The following is a 19,974-nucleotide window of genomic DNA, read 5'->3' on the forward strand; positions in this document are numbered from 1 at the left end:
AATCAGGGGCCTGTAAGCCCTCGAGTTTCTTACTTATTAAGAAAGTATAATATAATAATTATTATTATAATAAAGATATGAAAAGAAATTTATTAAAAGCTCGCAGGCGATGTCGGTTTACCCCCTCTTTTCATTTTATAATTTTCATAATCTTTATTATTTGTATGCTAACTTTTATCTTTTTTACAATTTTTATTATACATGCCTAGAGATTATATTTTGTTATACATGTCTAGAGATTATATTTTGTTATATTATATAGTAGATTATATTTTAATTCTCAATATTAAACCATTAATTCTACTATTAAATTATACAAGCCTTAATACTAGAACAATTTTATTAACTTTACTTTTATTATATATAAGATATTCCTCACTAGATCGATTATATAAGCTCTATAACTACTAATGAAATAAAAGTTCAATCCTTTATAGAAACTATAATTTTGAAGTTATTATTTTAAACATCATATCATTCAAAAGCTCTTAACTTAATTTATATAATTATTACTTTTATTCTATTTTATAATTCAAATTAGGTTTGATATAATAATTGTGGGTATTTTAATTATTTAAGTTATAATACTATGATACTAAGAATAGTATAAAACATATTTTATTAATTAGATAATCAGAATTATAACTTATTTTGAATGAGTTAACTATTTTGTATGTATATAATACTACGGTCCTCGTGAATAATAAGAAGATAAACCTTAAATAAATTAAAATACTAGGGGCCTGCGAGGGCCCGAACTCCTTACTTTTTGAAAAAGTATAATATAACAATTTTTATTATTATAAAAATTCAAAAAGAAATTTATTAAATGCTTATAGGCGAAGTCGATTTATTCTTGAATCATTTTTATTATTATTTTTTATAATTTTTATAATTTATATAATTTTCATTCTATTTTAGAATTAGAATTCAATCATTTTATTTAAATTACATTTTATTACATAATATTTAAAAATTATATTTTAATTATTTTTATTTAAATCAATAATTATATTATTATATTATAAAAGGTTCAAGTATAATAACAATTTTATTAGAATGAAATCTATTACATTTAATATATTCCTTTCTTTATTAATTATATAAACTTCAAAACTCTTAAAAGAAATCTACTTCAATCTCTTATATAAACTCTAATATTAAAACTAATATTATTAAAATCAAATCAATTAAAGACTCTTAGCTTATTCTATATAATTATCTCTTTTCTTTTTAATTGAAATTGACTTTAATAAAAGAAACTATTATTAGAAAAAATCATTTTAAATTATAATGTTATAATACTATCATGTTAAGAATATTATATGTAGAGGTTTAAATTAACTACGATGCTTAAATCGAGTCTCAGATTAAACAAATCAACTTTTTTGTATATATATATAAAGTACTTCGATTCTCGCGAACAGTAAGATAATTAAGGAGGTAAACCTCTAATAAATCGAATTCAAGGTTTTTAAGGGCTTGTAAAATAATACATTGGTTTTTAAAAAATTACATAAAATCCGTTATTGTATATCTAAATAGAAATACGGAATCCGTTGCCAAATTGAATAGAATATTCGATGAAATCTAATCAGGTTTGTATATTCAAACTAGCTCTAAGAAGTACTCCACCAGATATACTAGCTAGAACGCACATTGCAAAAAAGAAAAATGCCCAACCGTATCCTGTAGCATTAATAAAAGGCTGTACACTGTATGAAATTGCAAAATTGACCATGGAGCTGCACATTGCCAATATAACTACTAGCTCACCGGCAAGACCGGGGAAACAATCCATTGCATATGCGGTGGCGATTGTGCAGGCGCTTACTTGCTGGGCAATTGGAGCTCCTAAGCCAATCGAAACTGCGACCCAGCTTGCCTATGTCTGAGCAACCCAGCCATAGAGCAAATATCCAACAGCAGCATACACGAAACTTGCGGTAAGGGTCCAGAGACGCATTTCAGGCTCTTTGACTCCTTTGTTGCGGCGGGCAAGGAAAATAACAATATGATCAGATAACACTCCAGTGAGTAAACCGATGGTAGATTTGATGAGAGTTGCGAAACAAAGAAGGACATCGGTCGTTGATGAGAAGTCATGTGGATCAGAGGAAAAGATCTCTGATACAGTATTGAAGGATACTATCCAGGCTGTGCATCCAAAAGCGAAGATGAACCCCGGAATGACAGCTGTAGGAAACGACCACAGGGAGAAGGGACGTTTGAAGTAGTTCCAGTATGTTGTCGTATCATCTGACTGGTATAACTATAGCGTGAGGGTCTGGAGGTGGGTTCGTCTCGGAAACAACGAAGACGGCAATTCTGCCGAAGTGGAACTATGCGATAGCCTCGTATTTGACATCTCCAGATACTTCTCACTCGTGCCAGAAGTTGTTGGTGCAACAGTTCGATCTTGATCTATACCTGTGGAGGAGAAGAGAAAGCGTGGAAATGTCGTATCTTTAAAGGGAAAAAAAGGAGCAAAAATACGACGCCATAAATTATGCCCACAATGTACTGACTCCATCTCCATCCAGGGCCATCGGCGATGGAACCTCCAGAGATGAGACCGAGGGCATGGAATGGTGAGCTTCGATTCTCGACATTTTTTTGATATCAACAAAGCATACATGGACCCAAGTTGTTGCGCGAACAAATAAACTGCAAGCATTCTGCCACGTTCATGAACATTAAACATGTTAAATATGGCCAATTGAATTACAGCCTGATATGCTGATGTACCCAAGCCATTCAATATCATGGCACCCATCCACTCTCCAGTACCTTAGAATTTGCCTAGCCAAATGCCGGCACACATGTAAATTAAGGTCGCAGTCAGAAACACAAATCTGTTACCAAGTCTTTTAGCTGCAGGTATCCAGAATATGTTACAGAAGCCCTATGAATTGTTTTAGAAAGAGAGCCAAATGATATTTTTAATTTCATAACCAACCAGTAGTAAGTAGTTGAGAGTTGAACCGCCATTCATGTTAGTAAGGCTCACATTTGTATCCTTGGATATGGTCTCCCAAGCAGCTGGCGTTTCACGTCAGTGAATATAGACGCAATGATAAACACTTTCTTTATGTACCTCCAAGGGTATTTTCTCCGAAACTGAATGCACAAGCATAGAGTCTGACCATAAATCAGTTGAACATACTTCAACCCATGAATCTCTACGCAAGTAAGAAACTTTCGCAACAAGGAACAATTGGTAGTATTTCTTCAATCGTGGCCAAAGCTTGGTCAGTGTTAGCAAAACAATGATAGTCCCAATTCAACAAAAATTCATACCAGGGGATCTCCACCACAGGTCGTGGGCCGAGGAATCAAAATAATATTTGACGAAACCCCTTCCGAGTGGGAATGATCCACTGAGTGATCGACTATATATTCAGTGAGCCATTGGAAAGGTAGTGAGGGGGTGAGGTGACTACCGTTGATGAAATATTCGGTACCTGGAACATCTTCGATTGTAACTTGAGACACGTTGGGTGTAGAACTGTTTACAGAGTACATTGTTGACAAAGGAGGGCATCTTCATATATGTATCTGTCGTCCGCCACTTGCCGATTTTCGAATCAGGCATATCTCACATATCTCAATATTCGATCACCGAATACCAATTGAATGGCTGATCATTTAGCTTGGCTACATCATGAAGGTCTAGGCGAGAAGCGAGCTCTACTCCGCATCTGACCTTGATGTAAAAAGTGGGGGCTTGCTTCAGACTTCCATTAGCCATCCAAGGTTGGGTTGGCTTAGATCCGCTCCAACGTTGGCCCCAATTGATAAGACTGTATGGTTGATTCGACTTTCTGGGACCATGATAAGAGAATTGTTCGACTCGAGTCTGGGAATAGGAATACAGGAACAGCTACCGCATTGAATACCTTTTTTTGTGCATAAAATACACTCCCTTTACTCATTGTTATCTGAGTCTCTTCAGAAAATAGTCGGCCAGAAATAGCTAGACTATTTAAGTTTGTATTGTTCATTTCAAGCGCGGAGATCATTGGGTATTTGCACTTCGAATCGAAGTAATTATCGACGAGTGGTCCCAATACCTTTTCAGATATGCTAGTCACAATTACTCTGTATCCTTGTGTCTCCAGCTCGAAGTCACTGCGTGTCTTACCCCTCCGGGTTGAGTTGGTCGGGAAGAGACTTTAAAACAAATCTCTCAACGAATGGACTTGACTAAGTATAGTGTCTTCCATTACCCAAGACTCAAATTTATACTAACAGGCTCAACATACTTCTCCCAGTCGCTTGTAATGCCTTGTATAGTGTTTGCTAATAGAGACAAATCTCTGCGTTGCCAAACATCAACAATGACTGATATAGTACTCTCGAGGTTCGCAATGGTACAAGTTGACATTACTGCCAATGGACTGAGAATGAATGCTCTCCCAGACACAGATCTATTGTTAAGCATGACTATGTCATCTAGTGGGTTGAGTTCCACTGCTGCAACGAAGACAGGCCATGTCAAACTTGTTACAAGGCCACTGTCTAGGCACAGGGAAATGCTATGAAGAATTTCAGGGATTTCGCCTGATAACCGAATCTGTGCCAGGCGATGCGTTGTACAAAGTGTAGTGAGGATATAAGATAGCCGCCTGTCGCTTCAATTCTGTCGAGTGTAAAATTACAAAATCGTCATCCTGATGTACGGTCTGCACGAGACCATTAAGTCGTTGTTCCAGACCAGCAGCTTTGTTGATAAATAGCTTCTCTGAAGCACACATAGAATCTTTACGTTTCAGTTAGATCAGATCTGTGATTGACCCTAATATATGGAAGAGTTCTGGGGAACAGCCCATCGATATATCGATTTCATGAGCTTTAGATTTCCAAGCGCAACTCTTGAGATTTGGTACACCGGCACATGCTGTTCGTTCCAGCACATCCTGGTATGCGAAGAAGCGTTCTGAAAACGAAAGGAGGAGTTGCCACTGGCTTTTTTCAGTGGCAAGAAATGGGAATTGTTTTCGGATCCGGATAATATCGCGCGCGCCTCGAAGGTAAACTACACACTGTTCATCGCATCTATTGATGATTTCATACAAGCACATGATCATACTTACGGTGATGATTTCGGGGTCTCTTGATATCTCTACGGAGTCTCCTTGATCGAGTCTCCCTCGCAAGAATTGAAGAGTCCGCGCCTTAAGCTGCATGGCAACCGGTCCCCAGGAAGCATCTGTTTTACTCTTATGACACGCCGAAAGTGCCAAAAGAGATTGTAGGGTAGATTGCGATGTACTCAATGCAATAGGGAGAACTATTGTTGCGAATGGTGAGTTTGTAGATTGATTGGGAGTTGTTAGCAGACATAGACGGTCTACATAATATTGAAGCAGAAGAGTTGTATTTATGTCATCCACATGAGGTAACGATGAGATGATAGGAGATGCAACAAGCTATCTAGGAGGTACTGCTGTGCAGGCTGGAACATATTTCAATCTAGGAGAAGTAAGAGTGGTGACTTCGACGGCAGTATCCATTAGTTCACGTTCAACACCGGCTTGGTCGTCTTTATCACATGACAGCATCTCGTGAAAGTTCTTGACGGTCCCGTTTACAAGATGATGATGTGATATGTGCGGGATATAGCACTGTGTAACCAATCCCGACGAGAGATCGTAAGAAGGAGATCGATGAACGTCCGAAGTCGATCCTCGGCGGTCAATTTTCTTCCACACGCCGGATCGACCAAAGGCTGCACGCACCTCTTATGGCAAATTCCTCCTGCCATCTCAAGACAAGGTTGTATTTGCAGTCATATGCAGTACTAGCGCATCGTTGACATTTGGGCCTTTCTTCTCCGCATTCAACTTTCCTTCTTCGGCAAGCGTAGCATCCACCTACGCTTCTGGTACGAGAGACCTTACATTTGCCCGTGTCAGGAGATTTACGTCGTGGCATGATTTCCAGGTCGAAATTGTGATAGTGAGATAGCGGCTGATAAGTTTCGCCGAGCATTGGTGTAAGGTTGCAAACAATTCGTCCTTGTACCAACGTAGATGTAGAAAGTTGTTGAACCTCTGGCGGTGGTCATCGAGCGGAGACAGGACGATTACACGTACAGTGGATTTTGATCAAAGCCAAATTATCAATTGATTAAACCATTAAGAGAACGGTAGACACACCGGTACAGATACCGTTACTCAGATTATTTGTAAGATTATGTTTGGAGTGGGCGAGGTGGAGTGGGGTACATACAGTACAGATAGATAGATCGAAAGTGGGTGGGAAGGTCCAAGCGAAGCGACATGCAGTTGTATCTATTCAATACATTTTCATGAGTGTATGAATGTAGATATATTTAATGGTATACCCAAACTCCCAATCGAAGAAAATGTAAACTGGTGAAATTTCCCAATCCTAATCATGCCGACCGAACTTACCAAATCATCTCGAATCCTCATTGTGGGAGGTGGGACTTGGGCTGTATCTACAGCTCTCCACTTAGCTCGTCGAGGTTATGTAGATGTTACAATACTCGATGCATATCCAATACCATCCCCAATATCCGCTGGGAATGATGTCAATAAGATTGTAGAACAAGGTGACTACCGCAATGGGATTTTATGAATGCATAGGAAATTCACTGACATACATAGGCTCTTTCACAGAGGGCGAAGATGATGTTTCTATGATTTTACTTAACAGAGCGACGGAAGGCTGGTTGAATGATTCAGTATTCAAACCTTACTACCATCCTACTGGGTATATCGTAGCTGCAGACACGCCAGCTGCATTGGAGCAGGTTGAAATGCGAGAGCCGCCCCATTCAAAGTCTGAATTCGTAAGACTAGAGACAGCAGAAGACTTTAGAAAGACGATGCCTGCCGGGGTGTTGACAGGCGACTTTCCCGGCTGGAAAGGTGTGTTTAAGTCTTCAGGCGCCGGCTGGGTACATGCTCGTAAAGCACTGCACAGTGCAGCGAAAGAGGCTGATAGGCTTGGGGTGAAGTTCATTACCGGTTCACCTGAAGGTGCCGTCACCAGTCTCGTTTATGAAGACGGAGACGTACTAGGTGTTAAGACTGCTGATGGAAAGGAACTTCGGTGCGATAGGACAATACTTGCTGCTGGAGCTGGAGCCAATGTGCTTTTCGACTTCAAAGATCAGCTTCGGCCGACAGCCTGGACTCTAGGACATATCAAGATGTCGGAGGATGAGACAAAATTATACAAGAACCTGCCAGTCCTCTTCAATATAGAAAAGGGATTTTTCATGGAACCAGACGAGGACAATCACGAGCTCAAGATATGTGATGAGCATCCTGGCTATTGCAACTGGGTAAGTCCATTTATTGACTACTCTTGCTAAGGGAGAAAAGATCAGACCACAAGAAAAGGAAGCTTAGAAGGGTTTTTGATTTTTCCACTTCCATATGAGCGTTGAACAAATTGAATCCTCAGATTTGAATTGGTGTTCTGAAGAGTGTTGCACATTGGAGATATGCAACCTTGGCTTTCGAGCTTTTATCCTGATCCTGAAACGGCTTCAGCTAAAAGCAACACATCCAAATTCAACATTGTAGTAAGGGCTGACGAATTATGTTTAGATCACAGGGCCAGATGGCAAAACCAGGAGCATTCCATTCTCAAAACAACAGATCCCTATAGATTCGTCAAAGAGGATTCGGCAATTTCTTCTAGAAACCATGCCCCATCTCGCAGATCGTCCGTTATCCTTTGCTCGAATATGTTGGTGCGCTGACACCCCTGACCGGGCATTTCTTATCGATATTCCTCCGGAATACCCTTCGCTAACCCTGGCGGTTGGCGGAAGCGGGCACGGCTTTATGCACATTACTTCAGTTGGAGGATTTGTTGCCGATTTGATGGAAGGAGTACTAAATCCGAAGCTGAAGAACGCCTTCCGATGGCGACCTGAAACGGCAGTGAATAGGAATTGGAAGGATTTACAAGGAAGATTCGGGGGACCAAATGAAATCATGGACTTCCAGAACGTCAGAGAATGGACGGACCTCCCTACTAGATAGACTGCATACCGTGGCACATGATACATGCAAAACCTTTGGAAATCTTATGGAACCCGCTAGAGCATTATTGTGTGGTTCTTACGAAAAATTTATACACTATGAACAACTTTTCCCCTAAATTCTGGGTTTATATAAATCATTTGCTTCATTAACATCAATGGATAGGTGTACAGAATTATACATTACAATTTGAGCATTTAGGATCTTAAGGATCTTGTGTCATAATGATACCAATGAATACATTTCTCGCTGGACTTTCGACACTGGAAAATGACTCAATTATGACACATTTGATATGTCCATCTCACTTATGGGCACGCTCTATGTACCTATGTATGGTGTAATTATCCTCAAGCACCCCAACAAATCTTTTCTTAGTCGATTGTGTTAATCTTCTTCATAGATCTCCTGTTGCATCTGCCGTTCCCATATTCGATTCGCAGACTCAACAATCCTTGTCGCCTTCGCAAGGAGTTTAGCATGGTACCTTTCCTCGTCATCGGACGCCAGCCGTAACTTTTTTGGCTGGGCCATTAGGAGTACTGGTATTAGTTCCTTCGAGTCTGCACCTGCAACCGCCCCAACTGTTTTATAGCCGTTGTCCCAGAAGATCCTTGCTGTTCGACTTTTGATGAATGTGATTTCCGCTAGAGCGAGTAGGTCGGACTTAGCGCCTATTGCTTGTTAGATAATCGGGTAGGAACATTCGGAAAGCCAGAAAATTTCGATCTAAATTGTCTACACAGTTATTGTGACAAAATGAAGGACGTACCAGCTTTTAGACGATCGGAGAAGTGATCAAGCACCGTAGCCAGTGCTCCCCAATCCATCTTCTCACAAAACTTTATCATCCCTGCAGCAAAGCCATGACACGTTTGCGCCAAATTCTGTATGATTCCTCGTGGTAAGTCGTATTTGCGAGCAACGGCATGAACTGGCATTTCGTTACAAAGATCTCGTAGTTGTAGAGCGGTATAAAATCTCTTGTATACCCTGGCGATCTCAATTTCTTCCGGCGTGGACTCTTTCATCGATCCCCCTTGTGCCCTAAGAGAAAATCAGAAGTTGAGCAAGAGACAAACTTATAGCAGTGAATGAACTTACATTTTATTGATCAATGATGGCTTAAGTCCAACGAAACCAAGAACCCTTAAGTTACTTTCATCAAGCATATCAACTTCCTTACGGAAGATTTGCCAGTTGATACTGCCCTGCGTAGTCTGAACGGGAGTGAAGGTGTAGAGCACATGCATTTCGCCATCTAGTACAAAGGCTTCAAGAGATCTTCGTAATTCTTTATGGACGAACAAGCCATCCTCGGGAGCGAGAGAAGAAGCCACAACAGCTTGACCCAAACGTGTAGCCTCGTATGAAAAGGATTCTGTCTGTTCTACGAGTCTACTCTCGAGTAAATGTTTAAGAGTTATTTCAACCATTGATTTTAACTCTTCTTGATCAATTGTATGGCAAAGAAGGGTTTTTTTCACGTAGTCGTCGATCGATTCGCTGCTTGTAGCTAACTTTGTAGTTATTACTTCAAGTAAGGCCCTGTCTACCTATTAATACCAATACCCAATGAGAGTTTACAAGAGGGTTTTTACCGTTTTATACCTCGTTTGCCTGGCACCAGGCAGCTCTCCACTGAAGGTATTTCGGCTTCCATGAGCTCCGCGACGGCCTCGAGGTCAGACTTTTGACAACATAGATATGTTTCGCCAATTTCATCTTTCCCTTTGCGTCCAGCTCTACCTCTCATCTGTCGACTACAATGATTAGCATTTGTACTTAGTTGTGATAAGTAAGGTACTCACAGCATTGAAGGACCGACCAGATCAGATCCCATTCTGGCGCCATGTAATATAACCCGCCCTATTGAATTGTCAGAGTCCGTAGGACGTTCGGATCAACGAATGCTGATTGTATCGAGATTATCAGAAGCTTCTCGGAACAGAAAGATAACTTACGGGCGGGAAGATTGATGCCGGCCGCAAGACTGCAGGTCGCTACCATGACTTTCAATACGCCTTCATCGTAGGCAGCTGCGACCAAGTCACGTTCCTCTGTAGTCAGACCAGCATCTGGGTGGGCGTCAGAGAGTTCTAGAGACTAGAGGATGGGAATACATACGGTGAAAGGCCACACCCATTAAGACTGTCTTTTCAAGCACCTGATCAAGACCGCTACTTGTGTCTCTTAAGTCATTTAAAAGATCGCGTCGTCTGTTCATCAAGAGCGGGTCAATAGCGTCCATCGAAGGGAGCACTTGGCTTATCAGAAGTGCATCCCTTTCACAACCCAGGCGACCTGTTATTCGGTAGACTTAGTATTACGATACGACAGAGCAGACAAATGGACCAACTTACTGCTGCAAAATACTAACACGCCGTAGCCACTTCTCGCGGTTTCATTGGCTAAAGCAACGACGGAATTTATCAAGGAATTGCTAAGCTCTTTATGCTGTGAGGTCTGTATTCGTCTATGAGGATCCGGAAGTGCCTGCGTCGAGTTGCCTGAGTTCTGAGAATTCAGTTGCGAAGCTGTATTGTAGAACCTGTTCGAACTGGAAGCCAGATATACAGCATTTTCAAAGACAAGGTGCTCTTCTACAGGAACAGCCCTGTAGTTGGAAATGTAAAACTTGGCATTATTGAGCCATTTAGCGAGCAAGTCTGCATTCTGTGTTTGGTCAGACAGCTCTTCTCATGAGACAACCACAAACACAGAGGAAGAGTTAGACTTACGTCGAGTGTCGCGCTCATACCGATAATCTGTACGCCTTGTTCTAGGCTAAGGAGTTTTGTAGCCATTAACTCCAGTATATACCCACGGCTCTCATCATTTATGAAATGTATCTCGTCCATGACTACAACACCAAGATTTCCGATGGAGCAGTCATCAATGGCCGCGTTGACAAGCGAGTTCGCCTATAGTTATTAGTCAATGACTGTGAGTGCGAAAGTATTTGTATCGACGCACCTTCTCAATGGTGCACACAGCAATGTCCATATCAGCCCATGTTGCGTTTGACTTACTGCCACCATAGAAACCTGTAACCCTGATGGAATCTTCATCCCCTCGGTTTCGCCACATGGATGGCCATTTTGATTCCCGCACAGAGGGCTCTTTGCAAATCCCCTGAACAATCTTTCGGAGCCATCGAAGTTTCTCTTGAACCAATGCAACGTAAGGCAATACCAATAGAGCTTTCTTCTCCGGGTTTTGTATAATTTTCTTGAGCATGAGGACATCTGCAACAAGTGACTTTCCGCCCCCCGTAGGAGCAGTATAGACCAAGTTGCGTTGTCCAGCAAGGGCACCACTACGAAGGAGACATTCGGATTGCCATGGGTATATAGATTTGATTCCCAGGGCAGCAAAGTTTTCGACTAGTTGATTTGGTAATCGATATGCAGGGTGTGATAGATCAAGCAAGGGATTCAGTGTAGGGGTTGGCGTTAAAGCCAGTTGCCTTCTTTGTGAATACTCGGAATAAGTCTGGACAGTAACATTATCAATTTTACTTGCAGTTAAAGCACCCGGATGTGCATTTATGAGATTTGGGCGCTTAAAATCTCTCTGCCTAGTGAGGTCAGTTTCGATATGGGGATGATTAGCGGGAGATGGTGTCTCCCGTGATTCATTGGAATCATTCAAGGTATCAAATGTTCTTTTCACAGCCACGCGGGAAATTGTTGTAGACGCAACTCTTGTTGCATCTATGGTAGTTTTGTGATACAGATCAGACCGTGTTGCATTGGACTTCTTCATTTCCAAGTTGGATTGAGGTTAAGTGGATTGAAGACGCTCTGCAAAGCAATATGAAGAAAGCGATAAGCCATTTAAGACGCAAAGCAAAAGGAAAGATAGAAAGCGATCCTTAAAATGATAGAGGTGGACAGGTAGTTAGAGAAAAGTACAAAAGGGGAACTTTTGACGCCAGGTTGTACTGTAGCAAAATACTGGAAGTCTGTACCTAGTTCTAGCTTCCGAAGAACTTTCTGTGACTCTACTTGGGAAGGGCCAAATTGACTGTGAATCGGTATGAAGCAATGTGCCTAGGTAATTGGCAGAATAAGTTATTTGTAAGCAAGCAAAAGAACGAGTTAGTGAATAATGAGATAGACAATCTTTGTGAGATTTGACTTCTTCCAACCTTTGATCTACTATACCGAGTCTGTGGGAGAGATTCTTTTGTTTTGTTCTTGTTTCTGGTTTTGACCGGCAATAACCATGAAGGGCTGACGATGAGATGGAAGCCTCAATGGATGGAGGGAGGGGAGGTTGAATGGTGGGGAGAGTATGAAAAAAGGTACACGTGATTGATATAAGCCAGCCATCGGTGTGCCGGAGCTTCCAAGACTGAGCTAGCAAGGATATCTCTCACTACCCCCGCTTGTTAAGTGGAGACTTCAAGCATTTTGGAAGTTCGAGATCAAAAAAAGTTCGATTGATGGATGGATCTGTCTAGTGGGTGTTACTCTGTACATTGTTCTGCTTCATGGTTCTGTAACACCAAATCTAACCTACTTCGTAGTACGTACAGCTATGACTCGAGCCATCTACTAATGGTTGGTATTGGGGCAATTGAACTGGCGTAGCACATGTAAGCAATCGTATGCAGTCCGTATTGGGTATCTAAGGTATCGAGTGAGTGATGTTGTGTGATTTGGATTGTATAAAAGTCATCAATTATTTTTTATTTTCTCTTCTGTGCTACTAGGTACTTATCGACATACGTACCTACCTGTATATATATATTATATCAATATCGATTATACTTTCCACCCTTTGTGTGGAAGGATATAAAATGTGTTGTGTGCATGTGTGCGTGGGTGTGTATATTATATATATGCATGTTAGGTGCGTATCTACCAGGTATCTGTTTTGGATATACCTATCTAGGACGTCAAAGAGAACGGAGACAATAAAAATGATATATATCAGTATCTCGGTAACTAGGTAATTTCAAATGTGTGCACATTGTTAAATCATATCAATATATTCCTACCAACCTATTTGCCCCATCTTCCCTACCTATACATACGATTCTGATTGTCGGATTTGTGAAGCAACTCTGTTTGCCTACCTCTCTACTTACCTACTACCTACCTACCTACCTACCTACCTACCGTCCGTCACAAATATATCGGACCATGCCAGGAATGGAATTCTTCAAGTCGCCTCCCGCCTCTTTCTCCCATACATACCCAGCGGAAAAGGGAAGAAAGGCTGTGAATTCTATGCAGGCACCAATTAGCGCCGCACCATATCGTTTTGTTTCGCCAACAAAAAACTCCCATTCCCATTCCCATTCTCATTCCCATCTTTTCTTACCTACCTACATACATACATACATACATACATACACATACAGACTACTTACTAGCATCGCTTCATGCCATGCTTCCTTCATGCCTCACGCCTGTCTTCATCAACCACCAGTGTTCATCATCACCGTTCCTATTCCCATCCCTATTGATTACATCTATTCTTTTATCATTGCTTCAGTCGATGTCCTTGGAGAGTACCTGCTACCACTGGATCGCTTCTCCTTGAACATTGAAATACGGAAAACGAGTTTATGGACTAGGACCGGACTGGAATAGACTGAACTACCTACCTACCTACCTACCTAGTAGTCATATCTATCTGATCTGTTTCTGTATCCTCTTCCAAAAGCTTACCCTTATCCGTGCAACCCACCCCATCTATTCTTACCGACTTAAATATCTTCCTAGTACCTACCTAATATCTCTCTTTGCAAATATACGGCAAGGTATAGAACCACCTTTTACAACCATCACATTGCTCCTACCACTCAACTCTCCTCGACCCATTTCACATTTACTTTCACCCAAACCTCAAATTTCTACCAAATCATTCATCCAAAACTTTATAATTCCTTTGGGGCCACGCTTTAGGAACCTTTAATTCACTTCAACACCATCATATTACTTCTTGCGACTGTGAAGAGTAATATATTACCCAGTTTAGATCATTTGTTCAGGGTTGGTGCATCTCCAGTTAATATATATGTTCTTGAGAGCTCACAAATAGCCTCGTCTTTAGTTCTACTCATTGTCATCCTGTGGTCCTTCCGCATCCACACTTTCTACGATATCAAAAAATCCACCCCCGGCTATATTGTTCTCAATCTTCTAAATCGATTCATATCTAAGAAATTTCATAACCTCGAACCTCTCTGATGAGTCGAGACCTCGCAACAATCGCCCGACAGCCTCGTATATAGCGCTTCTCGCACCTCGTTCTCGCGGGAAGCGCTCCAATTCATAGTCTGAGATTCGATTGTCCAAGCCACGGATTTGTTCGCGACGCAATCGCCATGACCAAAGAAATTAATGCTGGCACCAGCGTCGAAGGCTCATCCAAAACCCTCCCCCCACAAGAGAGCAATGCGGTTGAGAATGTATCCGCTGCCCACGACTCGCTGGCTGTAAGTGCGATGGAAATTGTGCCTGAAAGTAAGGCTTCGACCTCTGCGCCTGGGAAAGGATTAGAGAAGGAATTATTGGCTCTTCGCGATTTTGAATCTCAGCCTATGACCGCGACCAATTCAACGTCCTCCAATCGATCGAATAAGGATGCTGGAGCCAACGGTATCGGAGGTGCAGCTTACGGCACTCGATCGCGCAATCGAACCGGTACATCAAGAATCAATTATGCAGAGGACAAGGAGATGGACGTGGATATTGAAATTGCAGCGGCTATGAAAGAGGGGCGCAAGGCCGCTCGGGTCAACGACTCTCGCCCTTCAACGTCTGCGGACAATGCGCCACCGACAACTACTGCAAAGAAGGCAACCGTTTCAGAACCGGAGCCTGTCGCAACGACACAAAATAACAATAAGGAACCTATCCCTGGGACCTCTACGTTCTCTGCAAATCCATCGGTCCCAACGACTCAGAATTCCAAGAAAAAGAAACCTCCCGCTCAAACCGCCGCAACTGCAACTGCATCTGCATCTTCGACACAAAATGTCGTACAAAATGGTTCGTCAGTACATACAAGTGCCCCCAGGGTCAGCATGGCTATGCATGATTCTAATATGTTGAGCTTCGATGACTGTGGGGCACGTTTGAAGGATGAGAAACTTGTAGCGGATGATGGCACTGTTCTATCAGCCAATGGTACGCATACTGAGGCCATGGATCTACCAGCCTTTTTTTCAATCCTGTTCATATACTAACGCATTGTCAGATCACGTGTATCTTGTTTGTGAACCTCCCGGTGAACCGTACTATCTTGGCCGAATCATGGAATTCTTACATATCAATAATGACGTCAAGGAGCCCATTGATGCACTACGACTCAACTGGTATTACCGACCCAAAGAAATTGGAAAGAAGGTTAGTGATACGCGTCAAGTGTTCGCTTCCATGCACTCCGATATCAGTCCTCTCACAGCTTTACGTGGAAAATGTCAGATCAAGCACAAGGCCGAAGTCGAGAAGCTCGATGTCTTGAGAACGACGAAGGACAGCTTCTGGTACGATAAACTGTACGATCGTTACATTCATCGATATTACGATGTTATACCCGTTTTCCAGGTCATAAATGTACCTGTTTCAGTTAAGAAAGTCCTCGATGAAAGGTGGAAATATATTATTGTGGAGGTGGGGCGTGGCAAGGAATTTACCAGCGCCGTGAAAACCTGTAAACGTTGCTGCAGATACAGTGCAAGGTGTGTATTTCTGCATTCTCAAGTATCGAGCTTAGCTAACATCCTCATAGCAACGATTCTGTTGACTGTGCGGTTTGTTTGAACACCTACCACATGAGCTGCGTGAACCCGCCATTGTTGAAGAAACCTTCGCGCGGCTTTGCTTGGGCTTGTGGACCCTGCAGCAAGGCCCAAGAAAAGAAACTCGAGGCTCGTAACACCCCCAATATTACAGATGGAATTGTTGAAGTTGAAGACGATGAAATGAACGAAGATGAAGATGATCTGCCCACAGCAGTGAGTGATACACTTGATTCGAACAGGAACACCTCGTCAGGCTCCCAGGATGTCGAAATGTCTATTCACCCAGGTACAGCGGAACAGGTTCATCAAGCAAGCCTATGGCTCTTTCGGTACTTGGGTATACACTGCAAAGTTGAAGATGCACTGGATTATGACGATCGTATCTATCCAAGGGCCAGTTCTCGGATTGGAAATCGTCATCAAGCCAATGTTACACCTTGGCATGGTAGACCTGTGGAGTATGTCAAGGCTGTAGAAATAAAGAAGAAATACATCAAGGGAGGAAGCAGTAGCCACAGAAAGGATGCAAAGTTATCGAAAGAAACTATAGCCGCATTAGAAGCCGACAAAATCGCTCGAGAAAAACGTCCGATTTGGGTAATGGATGAGCCGAATGGCTATATCAATCGGGGTGAGGATGCAAGTAATGATGATCCCAAAAACACGGCCGCGTTGCAATTTAAAATTCCAGAAGTTGGCGAAGCTTCTAGCGATTCTGAAAGGGGAACGGACGACCAAGCGTCATCCTTGGATGTTCCTGCGTATGAGAAATTGGTCAATGATTACATGATTCGTGCAAAAACGATGGCGAAGCCGTTAGGCCTGCCTGAATTTTCAACTAATCTGCTCGATGTAGCCCTACAATTACTCTATTCAAACAAATTTGATGTAGACAAAGCCCTTGATGCACTTTCAAAAACCGACAAGAAGACATTCAAGGAGCCAGAACTAAGTCCCACTGAGCTTAAGAAATTCGAGGACGGTGTTACCAAATTTGGGTCTGAGTGGCTTAGCATTAAAAGGCATGTGAAGACAATGAGCCCTGCTGATGTGGTACGATTTTATTATACATGGAAAAAGACGGATAGGGGAAAGCAGATATGGGGTAATTATTCCGGGCGGAAAGGCAAGAAGGAGGCCAAAAGGGCAGAGGCGGCCTTGGGAAAGTTACAGGATGACATTGCCGACGAACAAGACGATTCAGCTTTTGATAACGACAAAGTTTTACAGAAGAAGAAGGGATTCCAGTGCAAATTTTGTTCCGTAAGAAGCTCGCAGAGATGGAGACGAGCTCCCAACACCCCTGTGGGTGCTACTGTCCCTGAAAATTCCAATAGCAAAGGAGCTGCAAAGGAGAAAGGCAACCAACTTGTGTTGGCATTATGTCAGAGATGTGCAGAACTTTGGCGTCGTTATGCGATACAGTACGAAGATGTCGATGAAGTAGCCAAAAAGATGGCGGCCTCAGGAGGACGAGCTTCTAAACGGAAAATGGATGAAGAATATCTCAGAGAACTCAAAGCTGCAAATGAAGGGTTTGGCCAAACGGATGCTCTCCCCACTACCGCACCTGTCTCGACTGCTAGCACACCTGCACCTGCACCTCTAGTGCCAGCAGCATCAGAACCGCCTAAGAAGAAAGTCAAAACCAATCCAGATACCAAAGAGGCTTCAGATTCTACGCTTGAGAACGGTAATATAGTAGCACCTGCACAACCAAAGAAGAAGCCAATAGTAGAGAAACCTCCTCCTCCTCCGCCTCCGCCTCCAGAAGTTCCCAAGCCGAAACTTCTTCCATGTGCTGTTTGCGCCCAGTTGGAACCATTGGGAGATCAGCACCTTTCCTGCAAGGATTGCAGAATGGCTGTTCATCGAAATTGCTATGGCGTTGTCGATAACCGAAGCCCAAGCAAATGGACCTGTGACATGTGTCAGAACGATAAAGATCCCAAGGTATCAATTGTAAGTTCATTCGAGTTCTTGATTGTATTTGTTCTGTCACTCACGATTTTAGCAATACAAATGCATGCTTTGTCCGATAGAGTCTACAGAGCATGATTTCGTGGAACCACCCAGGATCTCTCACAAGAAGAAATCTGAAAAGGAGCGGGAGCGAGATCGAGTGGAGAGAGAAAATGCGCAGAAAGCTGCAGACTACTTTCGAAAGAAGCAGGAAGAATACAACAAGCCTGTCAATCCTCGCGAGCCATTGAAGCGCACAGCTAATAACAATTGGGTACACGTCACCTGTGCTGTATTTACACCCGAAGTGAAATTCGGAGACGCGAAAGCTCTAGTTCCATCTGAAGGGATTCCATCGATCCCATCGAGTAGGTATGATGAGGTTTGCAAAGCATGTAAGAAGAAAGGCGGTGCCTGTGTAAATTGCCATTCATGTCGAGCACCAGGTAAGATTCTAATTAAATACCCGAGTTGTCATGTTACTAATTAACATTGCAGTGCACGTGGAATGTGCGCACCAGAATGGGTACATTTTAGGTTTCGATATCGCTCCGGTAAAGGGTTCTCGCCGCGACCAGCACAATATTGTGAACATCAATGGTGAAAATGGCGCCATGTCTGCCGCTATCTGGTGCAAAGAACATGTACCAACCAAGACCATTGTCCATCGCATGCACGACATCGTTGACGAAACGGGCCTTAATGCTTTACAACTCTATGTACAAAATTTCAAGCAGGCAGACTTGGCACTGACTGGCACAGTTCGTAAAGCGAACCTCGTTAATCAATCTACCAGAGCCGCCAGTTCTGTCAATATACCAGCATCCCAACTTCGTAGGACATCTACGGGGGCTCCTATATCGACTCCTACAACAAATAGACGTGCTTCTTTAGCATTGGTCAAAGTTGAGGATTCACCACTCTGCACTTCAGTTTCGGTGCGTGATACAGAAAGAACATGTGCCACTTGTAGTGTTGACATCAGCCCTAAATGGTGGCCGATGATTGAAACTACCGTTGCAACTAGTAGTCCTGCAGCTCCCTTAAATGCCATACTGGATCACGATCCCACCAAATCGGACAGCCCTGGACTCGCCAATGGCCATTTATCTAGTGCCCCAACTGGTGAAAGAAGTGGAGTTCATGTTGCACTCGCAGCCGCAGCTTTGGATCAAAATACCAAAAAGCCGGCCCCCTTACCTACGGAGTTTCAATGCCACCAGTGTCATTGGAAGAAAATTCGAAAGCAACCTACACCAATACCGACGCCTCCACCTATGCCTATAGCCATGGCAAGCGATCGCGAGGTTTCTCGACCTCCTGCGCCCCTTCCTATTCCGACTTCTACGCCTATGATTGCGAATATTCCTCCGCCCGAGCTTGAGCGTAATCATACGCCGCATCAATACCCATGGCCGCCCCAACCTCCATCGTATCCGTCCAACACCCCGTACAACAACTGGCTTCGTCGATCCCCAGTCCCAACGAACGTCGCTGCCGTACACCAAGTCAATGGCAATCATTCACCAAGGATGCCTGGGGTTGCGCCACAACTAGGAGGGCCACCTCATAATCGTCAGCCTGTGCAAGGTCTACAGCCATCCCCTCATCAAAATGGACGTTTACCCAACGGTTATCCGCCCTCTCCTCATCGACTTTCTGGACCTCCGCCCATGCACATGCAAAATGGAAGCTACGGATCATATGCTTCTAATAGACCCCCTCCTCATCATTTAACAAATGGCGGACCGGCTCCTCGTGCCCCGGAGCATCCCTTCTCGCAACACAGTGCGCTGATGCATTCTCGTCCGTATGGTGCACCACATGGACCACCACATGGACCACCACACGGACCACCACACGGTAGTCCGCAGCTCAACCGGCAATTAAATGGACTGCCTCCCCCACCCAATGGCCTTCCTCCACCTAATGGTCTTCCTCCTCCGTTGAATGGTGTGAGACCGAATAATAATCAGGTCAATGGGGGAGCAAGCGCGAGTCCTTCACTAGCAAATTTACTCTCTTGACGAAAGAGCAGAGTAGTCATACAAGCATGCATAGTATTTACGTCTTTTGTTACACTCCCGTCACATGTTTACATTTATCTCTTTCATGTATTGTATGATTCCAATGTTTAACTTGGGGCGTTTTATGGAGGTCATATCTTCTTTCAGGAGCGTGGCGTTTGAGACAACCACAATGTAAAATAGATTATTGCAC

The 19,974-nt window shown here is 43.0% G+C and overlaps 7 protein-coding genes across 7 annotated transcripts; 2 read left to right on the forward strand and 5 right to left on the reverse strand.

Moving 5' to 3' along the window:
* Positions 1-1,885: 1,885 nt before the first annotated feature.
* EAF01_009585 (uncharacterized protein) lies at positions 1,886-2,704 on the reverse strand (the record flags this gene model as incomplete). Its single annotated transcript, XM_038917841.1, has 3 exons — positions 1,886-2,263; positions 2,497-2,596; positions 2,637-2,704. The coding sequence occupies 3 exons, from the start codon at positions 2,702-2,704 to the stop codon at positions 1,886-1,888; spliced, it is 546 nt and encodes a 181-aa protein (XP_038766650.1).
* Positions 2,705-2,791: 87 nt separating this feature from the next.
* Positions 2,792-3,525, reverse strand: EAF01_009586 (uncharacterized protein; the record flags this gene model as incomplete). The annotated part of the gene is made up of 6 exons (XM_038917842.1): positions 2,792-2,905; positions 2,960-3,042; positions 3,098-3,141; positions 3,216-3,247; positions 3,301-3,392; positions 3,444-3,525. 6 exons carry the CDS (start codon positions 3,523-3,525, stop codon positions 2,792-2,794), a joined length of 447 nt encoding a protein of 148 aa, XP_038766651.1.
* Positions 3,526-4,225: 700 nt separating this feature from the next.
* EAF01_009587 (uncharacterized protein) lies at positions 4,226-4,757 on the reverse strand (the record flags this gene model as incomplete). The annotated part of the gene is made up of 2 exons (XM_038917843.1): positions 4,226-4,538; positions 4,600-4,757. 2 exons carry the CDS (start codon positions 4,755-4,757, stop codon positions 4,226-4,228), a joined length of 471 nt encoding a protein of 156 aa, XP_038766652.1.
* Positions 4,758-4,775: 18 nt separating this feature from the next.
* Positions 4,776-5,937, reverse strand: EAF01_009588 (uncharacterized protein; the record flags this gene model as incomplete). Its single annotated transcript, XM_038917844.1, is given in 3 exon segments — positions 4,776-5,432; positions 5,448-5,731; positions 5,742-5,937. The coding sequence occupies 3 exon segments, from the start codon at positions 5,935-5,937 to the stop codon at positions 4,776-4,778; spliced, it is 1,137 nt and encodes a 378-aa protein (XP_038766653.1).
* A 465-nt stretch (positions 5,938-6,402) lies between these two features.
* Positions 6,403-8,027, forward strand: EAF01_009589 (uncharacterized protein; the record flags this gene model as incomplete). Its single annotated transcript, XM_038917845.1, has 3 exons — positions 6,403-6,580; positions 6,636-7,318; positions 7,587-8,027. The coding sequence occupies 3 exons, from the start codon at positions 6,403-6,405 to the stop codon at positions 8,025-8,027; spliced, it is 1,302 nt and encodes a 433-aa protein (XP_038766654.1).
* A 193-nt stretch (positions 8,028-8,220) lies between these two features.
* Positions 8,221-11,795, reverse strand: EAF01_009590 (uncharacterized protein; the record flags this gene model as incomplete). The annotated part of the gene is made up of 10 exons (XM_038917846.1): positions 8,221-8,701; positions 8,800-9,074; positions 9,132-9,575; positions 9,629-9,790; positions 9,839-9,896; positions 9,992-10,105; positions 10,155-10,331; positions 10,391-10,703; positions 10,769-10,951; positions 11,004-11,795. 10 exons carry the CDS (start codon positions 11,793-11,795, stop codon positions 8,415-8,417), a joined length of 2,805 nt encoding a protein of 934 aa, XP_038766655.1. The 3' UTR covers positions 8,221-8,414.
* Positions 11,796-14,370: 2,575 nt separating this feature from the next.
* On the forward strand, positions 14,371-19,781 carry EAF01_009591 (uncharacterized protein; the record flags this gene model as incomplete). Its single annotated transcript, XM_038917847.1, has 5 exons — positions 14,371-15,175; positions 15,246-15,729; positions 15,780-17,754; positions 17,807-18,200; positions 18,253-19,781. 5 exons carry the CDS (start codon positions 14,371-14,373, stop codon positions 19,779-19,781), a joined length of 5,187 nt encoding a protein of 1,728 aa, XP_038766656.1.
* Positions 19,782-19,974: the final 193 nt, after the last annotated feature.

The sequence above is a fragment of the Botrytis porri genome (genome assembly GCF_014898465.1).
Source record: "Botrytis porri strain MUCL 3234 chromosome Unknown BPOR_014, whole genome shotgun sequence".
Lineage (NCBI taxonomy): Eukaryota > Fungi > Ascomycota > Leotiomycetes > Helotiales > Sclerotiniaceae > Botrytis > Botrytis porri.